General features: G+C 44.0%; 1 protein-coding gene across 1 annotated transcript; it reads right to left on the reverse strand.

The window, feature by feature from the left end:
- Positions 1-8,523: 8,523 nt before the first annotated feature.
- LOC150016152 (epididymal secretory protein E3-beta-like) lies at positions 8,524-9,600 on the reverse strand. Its single transcript, XM_090271911.1, has 2 exons — positions 9,558-9,600; positions 8,524-9,193 (listed from the first exon to the last, which is right to left on the reverse strand). Exon 2 carries the CDS (start codon positions 9,173-9,175, stop codon positions 8,738-8,740), a length of 438 nt encoding a protein of 145 aa, XP_090128037.1. The 5' UTR covers positions 9,176-9,193; positions 9,558-9,600; the 3' UTR covers positions 8,524-8,737.
- Between the last annotated feature and the right edge of the window lie 3,011 nt (positions 9,601-12,611).

Genomic DNA, 12,611 nt, shown 5'->3' on the forward strand with positions numbered 1-12,611 from the left:
AAATGAAATAGAGGGGAGCAAACTATCAGATATGGAATTCAAAACATGGATTATGGAGAAGCTCGATGAGCTCAGCGGAAACTACAAAGAACTCCAGAAAAACTACAAGGAACTTATTGAGAATTACACCAGCATGAAAAAGGACATGGGAGCTATCAATAAGACCCAGGAGGAAATGAAGAATATGATCTCTGAATTGAAGAACACAGTAGAAGGAATTAAAAGCAGGCTAGAGGAAGCAGAAGATTGGATCAGCGAGCTGGAGGACAACGTAGACAAAAACTCCCAGACAGTGCAACAAAATGAAAAAAGACTGAACAAGACTGAAGAGGCTCTAAGACAGCTGCAGGATAACATGAAACATAATTATATTCGTATCATAGGAATTCCAGAAGGAGAAGAAGAAGAGCAAGAAATAGAAAACCTCTTTGAAAAACTAATGACAGAAAACTTCCCTAACATGAGGAGAGAAAGAGTCACGCAAGTCCAGGAAGCACAGAGGGTCCCAGTGAAGATGAACACCAACAGGCCCACATCAAGACACATCATAATTAAAATGGCAAATTTCAAAGACAAAGAGAGAATCCTAAAAGCAGCAAGAGAGAAACAACTAATAACATACAAGGGAGCTCCAATAAGGCTATCATCAGATTTCTCAGCAGAAACACTCCAAGCCAGAAGGGAATGGCAAAAAATATTCCAAACAATGAAAAACAAAGGCCTACAACCAAGAATACTCTACCCAGCAAGGCTTTCATTCAAAATGGAAGGTGAAATAAGGAGTTTCCAAGACAAAAGAAGGCTAAAAGAATACATCTCCACCAAACCAGCATTGCAAGGGATGCTAAAGGGTCTGCTTTAAGAAGATGAAGAGACAGAGAGAGACAGAGGAACACGAGTACAAAGGGGGGAAAATGACAATGAATAAGTACTGAAAGAAAGAAGGAACTTCTACCATTTGCAACAACATGGATGGAACTAGAGAGAATTATGCTTAGTGAAATAAGCCAGGCAATGAAAGAAAAATACCTTATGCTATCACCTATTACGGGAAACTAATGAACAACACAAACAAATGAGCAAAATTGAACCAAAGGTATGTAAACAAGGAATAAACTAACAGTAACAAAGGGAGAGATGGGAAGGAGAGAAGGGGGTAAGGAGGGGAAGGGTCTTGTCAAAGAACATGTATAAATGACCCATGGACATGGACAACTGGGTGGGGACTGAATGTGGGAGAAGCGGGGGCAAGGTGCAGGGAAGCAAGAGGGGGAAAAGAGTGGGACAACTGTAATGGAAAAACAAACAAAAAAATTTTTAGTGGGGGAAAAAATGAAAATATAAGGAATGGAAATGCCAGTTCAGTGAATATTAGAAGGACAAGGATTTTCCTTCACACTGTATATTTTTCTCCTTATCTGATCCCTCCAAAATTTGTCATTCTAGAGAAGTAAGTAATGACATAAGTTTCTTTGCATAAAACTTATAAGACCAGTTGTTAATAGAGGTTTGTTTTTTTTAACTAAGACTTTGACTGGAATGTCATGCCTGAAGGAGACATGCTTGGGCTTTGGTTGTTACCAAAAAGCACTGAGGAACTGGGATTGACTTTCAAAGGTAATAAAAGTCCACGAGATAAAGGGCCTGGTACCTTGGATGTATGTGCGGTAGGTCCGTGGCAATCTTTCCAGGGAAGAAATGAAAGTTGTTTTCCTGAAAGATGGCTAGATGGGACCTTAAGGCACAATGGAAAACCAAAAGGGCTTGGAAAATACAGGTGTTTACAGGCAAGGCTGAATGCCAGGTATGTGGTTCTGCTTCTGGGCCTTGAAGGGCAGACTGAAGGTCACCCTAAATGTTCCTTGCGTAAGTTCCAGCAAAGCGGAACTAAAGATCATAAGTGATCATTTTCTGCTCTTGTTGTGTTTATGCAAATGAACAGGATAAATTAAAAATGGACTTAATGCAGTCCCTTTAATGACAAGGAGGGTAATCCTAGGGAGAAAAATCGTGATTCCAGGAAAATCACAATGCTCAGTGGTGGACTGTAAAGTACTGCAGCTAACCATCTTTAAGGTTTCTTTTCACTTAAAATTTGTTTTTATTTGAAAGTTAAACTATGTCTGTGGCATTATCAAGGATGTTTAATTTACAGGCAAGAAGAATGTCAAGTGCGTTGCAACTGGATATCTTTCTGATAAGACAGTCCTACAGATTTAGAGACTTTTATGTGAGTTATGTTACATAAATTAACATGTGTTTTCTGTTTTCAAAGGGCATAAGCCTACAATCTCATTGCCTGAGGGATTGTCTGTATGTATAGGCCTCACTTAATCCTGTCTGCATCGCTGCCTCCTGAGACTCAATGGTATGACTGAACTAAGTGGCTGGGTTGGTGAAGAATGGGGTGGTCTGTGGGCTTCACTTTAAAACTGGTTTCTCTTTTCTGTCCTAAAGTCTTGGACAGAAAGAGCCCAGAGGCCTGAGAGGGGGGAAACCTAAAATATTCCCCTCAGTCAAAATTAAGTGTAATGGGCAAAAGGGTTTTGGACAGGTGAGATGTACCTGGCACACCTTCCTCCAAAGAAGCCCTTCTTTTCCCTAATGTGGGACATTGAAAAATTAATACCTGTCTTTTGTCATCTAGTGGTTATGGATTGAATGATGTCCTTTAACCCTGTTGCCAAATCTGTTGCCTCCAGAATACAACAAGGATGCCAGCCTGTTAAATCAAGCATGACATTGTCCGGGGACAGCCAACAAACCTGGAGTCTGCACGATCCTTCCCCATGTGGGAAGGCCACCCTCCGCTCCACACCCCCACTCTTATTAGGGATTTCTGGACCCAAGGGTACATAGGACGATGACCATGTCCAGCCTGAAGCAGCTAGAGGAGCTCAAGACCTTCGCCCATTGTCCTTCATAAGATTATAAAGGGTCTTAAGTCTGAGAGGGAGGGATTGTTATTTTTTATTGTTAAAATAATTAATTATTTATTTTAAAAAGAGGAAGAAGAATATATAAAAGGGTGAGGCAGGAGAGCTTGTATGTACGAACCATGGGCATGGACTCGGGGGGGATTGTTGGGGAAGGGGCGGTGCTGGGTGCAGGGGAGCAAAGGGGAAAAATTGGAACTATTGTTACAATATAATCAATAAAATATACTTAAAAAACAACAACAACAGAGAGTGTGGTATGGAGCACTCAGGCAGAGCTGTCTCCTTCACAAAGTGAGCTGATTTCTGTCCCAGTGGGTTAAGGTCAATAATGCTCATGTCGGAGGTGAAAAGGACAAGATCAAATCCTGGGTGAGCAGCAGTTTAAGGCTGAAGAAAAGCAGAAAGAGAACACAGCACCGGAGGAACGCGTGTCCAGGCAACTTCAGAGTTCAGGGCACTTCGGTGTGTGGCTCTTAGAGGGTTTAGAGAGCCCCACTGCTACTCCACACCCACTGAGCCCCTGGAGAAGGCAGTACTGGAGGTCCCAGAGAAACTGCCACTGACGGGACTAGTGGATGCCCTCAAAAGTAATCAATGCAACAGCTCTGTTGAGTCATTGTTAATGTGGGTAGTTTCTGGTTCAGGATGCCATTAAACCCAGGGGTTTAACTCCTGGAAAATTTGCAAAAGACCTTCTGGGTCAAATCAACAAATCCCACCACTATTATCCTCTCCCTGCAGAAGTCCAAGTTGCCATTTCAATCACTCCTTAGGGCACATTAAACTTGTACCCTCTGCAAGAAGACATCTCTGGGAGACATTTGAGAGATCCAGGAGCCTGCAGTATAGGAACAGGATGCAGTGGGGCTTGCACTTGAGCACTGGGCTCTTATCCAAGTCAGCCTGGGCAAAGAGCTCCTCCATTCCTTCAGAACCGAAAATTGTCTTGTCATTCATTCTCACCGAGTCAGAACAATAAGCAAGAGAGAGAGAGAACACAGCACTAGGTGAAGACTATTGACAAGGGATGATTGTTGCAATGAAAGGCCTTTAATGAGGATACTGTCCACTCAGTGGTGATCATAGCCATGAGCTTCCAGACTTTGGCTTCTCATGGACCTTTTCTCATCACTGTCAGAGCTCTTCAAATCTCCACTTTCTTTGAACAATGTTGTTTCTCGCCAATTTGGGTGGCTGGTGGTAGAAGGGCCACTAGTATCGGTACCTCTCTAAGGGGTGTGAGATGAATGCTTTTCCAAGCATCTTTTCCAAAAATGTTCCTGTCTGTGGTGAACAAAAATTTTCCTAAAACCTGCAAGGCACCCGTTGAAAGCTCAGCTGGTAGGGCAAGGGACTGTGTAGTTTGTTTTCCATAAGAATCCTCAGGTCTGGTTTCATTCTCACCCAAAGGTGTTGCACAGATTTGTTTCTTGGCACATGGAGATACTTCCAAGTTGGATTTTGAGTTAGAGCCAGAAAGCAACCAAATCCAATCAGCCTGTTCACAAGTTTTGCTAGTTCCCCCCAGTGTGAAGAAGTGGGTCAGGCTGGAATGAAAGAGCATGATTGACCAGGTGAGAATTGATGAGTCCTCTAGGGCTGGGAATAGAAAGGATTGGATTAGTAAAATATAGTATGTACACCACCATGTGAGAAGTGGAAGAGGGGAGAATCTGGGAAGAGGACCTGGTATAGCCACTGTTGCTCCCATTCATGAAGATGGGGAACACATAAGAGCAGCAGGTTTGTGGGAAGGGTGACATATTCACCTTGGGACAAGTTGAGTTTGCAGTGTCAGAGGAAGCAGCATGTGATGTCCACAGAGATTCATTCTGTGGGCCTGGAATTCAGGTTGGGGGGGCTCTGGAAATAGTGGTTTGAAAGTCATCAGCACTGGTGTGGGTAAAGGGGGTTGGAGTTGCTAGATTTAGCAAATAAAGATACAGGACACCGAGTTAAATGGAAGTTTCAGATCAATATTTCACAGGACTTAATGTTAAAAATGTATTAATTGTTGATCTGAAATTTAACTGGACATCTTGCATTTTATCTGCAAACTTAAGGCAGAGTTGGTTGTTCTTTAACCTGGTAGGGGTGAGATTTTCCAGAGAGAACATGGAGAAAGTGAAAAAGACAAAGCCCCAGAGATCACCAATATTTAAAGAAGAGGGAGAGGCACAGAAGTCTGTGGAAGAGTTAGAGAAGTGCCGCAACAGTCATATATTACAAGGACCAAAAAAGAAACCCTGACCATTGAGGGTCCTTGAAGACTGTGATCAGTACTGCAGGTACCAGATGGTGGCAGCTTAAAGAGCATGAAGGAGACTGTATCTAACTCCTTCTAGGAGCTTGGCTATAAAGAAGAGATCTCAGGGCACCCAACCAGATATCCCCACATTTTTAGAATTCAACCACTTTTCAGAGTTCTGGGACAAAGAGAGGTTTCATATCCAGGAGAATGAAGCTTGAGTCTCACTCATTTCTCTAGTCTGCTGAGACCTGTCTAGCTTAGGATGGCACCAGGGCTCATTCTAATTGGCAGAAACAAGCAGCCCAGTATAAGCCCTGGTAAGAATGTTGGAGCTGAGGTCCTAGCAACATGTGAGCAAGTAAGATGCTGGACTCAAGAAAAGAGAGAGAAACCACATTGGAAGGAGGAGAAAGGAAAGTTAACTTGAGAATCAATGAAAGTGGATTTTTTTCTCCAAAAATTGTTTGGCCAGGGGCGGGATTCTCATTGTGGACATGAGAAATCTCTAGTTCACACTTTAGACTCTTCTGGTTGTGTACAAGGAAATGCCTCATTCATCACTGGCCATGAAACATGCCCCCCTCTCCTCTCTCCACGAGTCTTCTGAGCAGTGATTTTAATGATGCTTGACAGTGAAATTGGAGTCCTGTGCCCAAACAGGATGGAGAAGTCGTTCGGTGCTGTTATCCAAAGTAGTATTTCCTGAATCCTGAGTCTTATTTAAAATGGTTCAAATGGCCTGATGTCTACACTTGGATAGGGATTTCTGTTATGGACTAAACTTAATTTAAAAATAACTTTAAAAAATGAATTATGAGGCTGAAGTATAAAGAGACAAAAACATCACCCCAGACGAACAAGAAATATCAATTAATTTAATATATCATAACCAGCCTGTCGGAAAGGTGAGGTCTCAGAGAACCAAATAAACTCAATCAAGAGAGGGGCAGGTTCCTCTAAAGAGAGATGAACACCCAAACTGTTTCACCTTTGGCAGAGCTCAGAAAAAAGAGGTGGTTGGTATAAAAGCCAGTAAGAGGAAATCAGCTAAAAGTTAGGGAATTCTTAAAGGCCAAGGGCAGGCTAGCATGTCAATGTGGAATAGGTGGAGGCCCAGGTACAAGGGCAGTTTGCCCTCAGCAGCTCATTTCCATTGGCCTCCACTGGCTTGTCTGTGTTTCTAAAGATAGAGGCCATGGTAGGAACCTGGAGCATTCTTTGGAGGTTCAGGTGAGCACCAGGTAAACACATGCTGCTGGGGGGCAAACTCAAAGCCCCCAGACCCTTCTCTCCCACCAAGAAAAAGCCTTAAGTCACTAGGGGGAGGGGCAGCAAGTCCTTGCATCCCTAGAACGCAGGCAAGGACACTTCTGGGAAAGGAGAAGCAAAGCCTGCCTGAGGAAGGTGCAGGAAAACTTGTCCTCAAGACATAGAAGAAGACTTCCTGCTGCTGAGGGAATCCTAAAAGGGAAAAAACAAAACAAAACAAAAAGCAACCTGGAGAAAGGACAGTAAACTGGAGCCCAAGATCTTACACAGATTGTATGGTGAAGTCAACTACATCGAAGGAAGAGCGGGAAACTTGCACTCCAAACCAACTACAGGTAAAAAGGTAGTTTGTGGCAGGGGGGAAGGACAGAATTGTGGGAATCACGCAAATGCTCACTAGCTCTGCCCTGACAGGTGCCCAAGGCCCTACCACTGGGGCTGACTGGTCCGGCAGCTCATCTTTTCTGCGAGGTGCTCAATCAGTGGGTGGCTGGAGTCACACTGTCTCTCCAGACCTGAACCGGCTGCAACTGCCGGCCTCCTGCCGCGACCACCCACTCAGCTTCACAAACACCAACTTGGCAGAGAATAACGACACTCAGAGGGTCATAGGAGGCACTGTCCGCACATTCTTCAACTAACCCTGACCGCCCTCACGTCCCAGAGCCTCTGCTACCAAACCTATGGGAGTCCTGATTTGCGGCGGGGGTGGCGTCTAGCTCCTGCCAGAAAGACGGTCAAAACCAAGGCTTCCTGCGCTTTTCAGATACAGCTGAGACACCGGAGTGCCACAACAATGGAAACGAGGACAATTAGGAGGAAAAGAAGAAGGCTGACTTAGGTCAACGGAGGAGAAGAAAGTGCGCCCAGGGCGGTACCAGATTTGTCAGGCCCGCGCCTGTCTCAAAGGTGGGAAAGCAACGCCCTCCCGGAGCTCCCAACTGTCCCTGAAGGAAAGCGAGCCCCTCGCGGGCCCTGCCCCTCTGCTGCGCTACTGGGCTCCGCTCTCCACAGTGGGGTTGCCAGGGTCCAAGGTAACACAGAATTTGGTGACTGTGACGCAGGAGTTAGGGGTTGGGGTCCGGCTTCCAAGAACAGGTCGGAGACGGGCAACGCCCTTTCACTGCTGGGCCAGTGCCGAGACTGGCCAGGTCAGGTGCGCGTCCTTGAAGCAGGAACAGCTGAAGGAAGAGAAGAGGATCATACATCGGTACCGTGAAAGCCCTAATCCGGTACCCCCAAAGCACGTTTGGATCACCTGAAATAGGCTGTTGAATGGGACCTGTTTAATCAGAATGTCTGAAATGTGTGGGCTGAGATATACTCGTACTGGTATCTCTAAAATTCTCCAGGTGATTCTAAGGCTGACTTTGGACTCCATTGACCTCAGGCTTTTCACAACGGCTTAGGACTTCTCAAGAACTCTGGAAACTAGAAGACAAGGAAGAAAATGCTTCCAAATATTAAAGGAAACTATTGTCTAACAGAATTCTATAACCAGTCAAACTATCAGTTAAGTAGTAGTGTAGAATATGTTTTCAGACTTTGAAAGTCAAAATTAAAGTACCAAGCCAAAGGATGGAAAAGGAAGAAAACCAAGGTTGTTGAGCATACTATGAGCCAGGATGATACTACATGTTATACTCAATCAACTCTGCCCACACCCCGCAAGCTGAGTGAAATTCAGCATGTCAACACAATCAATGCCTAGGTCACAACTTTTCCCCAGCTTAGCACATAAATATTTACATTCTCATCATACACATAACCATATTAGAAACATATAACACTCATCTTAAACCTATACACAGCACAAATCACATCCAAGCATAATCTATATCACACACACCTATAACACTTATACCAATCACAACACATACTCTGCACGTATAACATATATGAGTCACACACCTTGGAATAATATTATTTACTTAGGGAAGGGAAGATCATTCAACTTGGATAAGTATAAAAAGTCAATATCAGGAAAATTCCTGGGTTAGTCAAAAAGAGATGACATGTGAGCTGAATCTTTAACAAAAACAAAAGAAAAAAATGAAGGACTAATGCAGGTAAATGAGAACAGAAGGGTATTCCAGACAGATTACCAACAGAGGTGAAGTTATGTTATCAAGAAACCATGTGATACATAACTCTAAGTAGTTGGAAAACATTGGCACATAAATGCAAAATAGGGATTAGCAAGGGCTATTGATGTAGGCAGGGCCCACCTTCACTTGAGAAGCACTAACTCTAAAACCTGGAGGGGTGGGTAGACTTTCTAGTGGCTGATAACATCTAACAACCGGATGTCCTCTATGCTATCAACAAACCCATTCACGCCACAATGGAATTCAATGTAGCTGTAGCTCCTGTGCTCTTTGTAGCTCTTTTTATTATTTCCTGGGTAGCACTTGAGTATTTTGAAGGGATACTGGGTCCATATGTATACATTCCTGTAGCGATCTCTCCAGTTCCTGACGCATACACGATCAATTTGGTGCCATAAGGTATAGATGAAGATGTGATAGTTGTCCTTTGGAGCTTCTCTTTCCCTCATGAGGTCATTGCATCTGTACTCACTGAAGTCCCAGCTTGTGCTCAGGTGGTGCTGTTTCATGAATTCCCTCCAGGAAAGCTTCTGTCTGTGTATCAGGAGCCCATATACAGAGAACAGCAGGAACAAGAGAGGACCTAGGACCTTTAGAGAAGACGACATCTTAGTGACCAGGGTCACCTGTGGATCCACATGGAAGAAAGAGGAAAGCATTATTGCAACAACGCCCTAGAGCTGAGCTCCATCTTAAAATTCTTTTCCCTGCCAATGTAGACACTTAGGCCCAATTTTAGCATTTGGTTCCAGACTAGAAGATAAGTCTCACTAGATAATAAAATGTATAAGAAGTGAAAATATGCTGGAGCCTAAGTGAGACAAGCACAAAAGTGTAAACAACAGGTGAAATTTATCTTGAGAATTCCAAACACCTCCTTTCTGCCTGCTCTCCCACCCAGACCAGGGAGTGCTCTAGCTAGCTGTGTTCTGGGGTAGAAAGCGATTTGTATTTTAAGTTTTATGTCTGTGAAGTAGAAAGGGCTATCACCTTTTAAGGAACGTAGAAGATAAGTAAAGGCTTGGGAGACATTTTCCAAGCAGGAAGGCTTATTGCCCTGAAATCACAGGCTGCAATTAAACGGACTCTGCAGATGGTGTTTATCTAATCTTGACTTCCCTATAACACTTCCCTAAAGTGTGTGTGAAACATCACTTCTGACTACCCATGTCCCTTCTTAGAGGTTATTTCCCTAATTATTATGATGAATAATCTTGATTTACTATTAAGAAATTCATCATAAAGAAATTCCAGTTTTGAAATAATCTAAGGAACCAAGTACCAGGATTGAAACTGCCCTCACAGGAGCTACTCTGGTCAAAATCAGAGCCTTGAGATGTTTGAAAAAGTCTCCCCTTTAAATCATCTATCTCCTCAGTTACCACAAAGAGTTACCTGGCCCTACGGAAACTTGAACACACTTTTCAACTCTCAGAATTGCTGTCCTCAAATGAGACTAATAACAGCTCCCTCACAAACCTGTGAGAGTCTAATGAGATTTGTGTGAGAGCATTTTTGAGTGTCTCAAGGGCTACATCAGGCACAGAACAAGGGATAGGCACATGCTCATCTGGGGTGCCCTAACCCTAGCTCAAATGGCCTAAACAGGATGAGGACCAGAATTCAAGCTGCTTAGATGTGTTATGCTTGAAAAGATTGGGGAGGAAGGGGTGTGTGTATCACTGATGTTAATGCTGAGTTGAACTAGTTGGATCACTTTGCATATTCACTCTACCATCTAGAAGTTCAGTCAAGTCCCTTCCTGTGTTCCTGTGCCTTTTCCTTCAACCATCCTTAGTACCAACCCTTATGATTCTAACTTGCCCTATTCAGATTCAGTACTCACCTACATCTCTGGTTGTAGTGGGGATCAGTATGTGAAACTAAAGGGTAGAGAGTCTGTGTCCTTTCTCTTAGAGCCAAGAAGTCTGCAGCAGTAGAGAAAGGAATAGATGTGGGAGTTGCAGCGTTCCAACTGACTGGCCATGGTGGTGTGGGAGAGAGGCAGCCTTACTAGGGAACCTGTTTCTCTATCTTCTCATCCAGAACACTTGGGTTCACTCTGGGAATAGCCTGGAGCAAAGGTGTCATACATAAAAGACAGTCTCCTGGGTACAAAGGATGGCAAAGCCCTGGGGCAGGTGTTAAAGAACAAAATTCAACCAAGTAAATTCCAAGATCCAATTGGCCTTTTAAATCAATTCATCAATCAGGCAGCATCCCATCTAGCAACTAGAAAGGTGCTTTTATGAGTTGTACAAAATGGAAGGTTTTTATGGGCAAAAAACAAACAAACAAAAAAAGGATGGGTCTAAAAGTTAAAAGAGTGGATCATTTTAAGCAAGCTCACCTTCATTTAGGGGAAGGCAGGGGAATTTAGCAGGCTGATTACGTCGCCAGTGCTGATCAGGAATTGGTTTAAAATTTTACCTCTGAAAAAGGCTGAAATTGAAATTTGGTTAGTTATTAAGTTTTAGTTTGGTGACATGACTTAGCAAAAGTGACTCACAATTTTACTTATGATTTTTCATGCTTATGATTTTTTTGACCTTACTAGGTTGCAAAAATAGTATGTATTCAGTCGAAATTGGCCAAGCTAAGCTATGATGTTCAGTTCGTTCGGCAGCCGCCCGTCTCGAGAGACGATGGTGTAGCTTCTTAAGAGTCTATCTGCACCGCCAAGAATGGCTGTGCAGTCCGACTCGGGAGTGACACGGTATCTGTCTCCTCCCGTGTTGAATCGACATCTTGTGATGACGCTGGAGTGTCCTCTCCAGTGAAGCTGAAGCTACAGAGCCTGGGCAGGGTGATATGGAGGGTCTGCTGTTGCCCATGCAGCAGACCCCCCCTCTCTTCGCAGCTGAAGGGTCCAAGGGAAAGACGGAGTCAATACAGCTTGGCTTCAGGTGCGCCGCAGGAGTTGCCGGTGTTGACTACAACGTCAAACCGCCTTAGGGACTCCGGCTCCGGATTTTCTGTCAGGGTTTACTCCCTTAGCCTTTCCCCTGAAGAGGTATGCCGCAAGGCAGCGGAGGTTTTTTGGAATCAGAGTTTTCCTTCTCTGATGTGCCCTGACTGGAAGATCGAACCAGCGACACTTAGCTCGCAGGCCGACGCTCAATCCACTGAGCCAAACCAGCCAGGGTGATGTTCAGTAGTGTCGAAAAGAACAAACTCCTTGCCATGGCTGGGTGGCTCAGTTGGCTGGAATGTTGTCCTGTGCACCAAAAGGTTGTGGGTTCGATTTGCTGTCAGGCTCCCTGGTCTGGGCATGTATGGGAGGAACCAATCGATATTTCTCTCTCACAACAATGTCTATCTCTCTCTTTCTCTCTCCCTTCCTCTCTCTCACTAAAAAAAAAAGTCAATGAACATATCCTCAGGTGAGGATTAAAAATAAATATATTAATTAAAAGAACAGAGTCCAAAACAGTTGAAAATGGATTCACTTTTGGTAACCATTTGAGGTAATAGATATGTTAATTACCCTGATTGTAGTGATTATTTCACACTGCATATGTGTACTGAATCAGGTTGCACATCTTAAACAATGTATATCTGCTGTAATGCAAATGTTTTCAGTTTCATCCTTTCACATACACATACTCTCTCTCTTACACGCCAGACACACAATTTCCTTTTTAGATGCTGGTGTCTTCATACATCTCTGTTACACAATTTGTTTCAAACTACATTGTCCTTGGTACTTGTTGTTAATTCATTCTGGAACTGAAGACGAGCGCTAAAACCCAGGGTCCCCAACCCTCTGCGAGTGGAAACTTACTGGGCCGTGACCTGTTAGTAACCAGGCCACAAGCAAAGCTTGCCTGAGCTCCGCCTCCTGTACACCTCCCTCCCCATCCACAGGTGAGCTTTGCTGGCCTGAGCTCCTTCCGCTCCCCCCACCATCCACAGCGAGGGAGTGAAGCTCACTTGAGTTCCACCTCCTGACCCTCTATTTGATCTTCCATGAAACTGACCTGTGGTGCCAAAAAAAGTTTGGGGACCACTGTTGAAACCCATGAGTACTGAGCAAGCCCTGGG

Source organism: Furipterus horrens, unplaced genomic scaffold (genome assembly GCF_987537825.1).
Source record: "Furipterus horrens unplaced genomic scaffold, mFurHor1.1.pri manual_scaffold_3, whole genome shotgun sequence".
NCBI classification, from domain to species: domain Eukaryota; kingdom Metazoa; phylum Chordata; class Mammalia; order Chiroptera; family Furipteridae; genus Furipterus; species Furipterus horrens.

Excerpts from the sequence above, each read along its gene's own strand:
- LOC150016152 (XM_090271911.1), bottom strand. The coding sequence starts at position 9,175 with ATGTCGTCTTCTCTAAAGGTCCTAGGTCCTCTCTTGTTCCTGCTGTTC.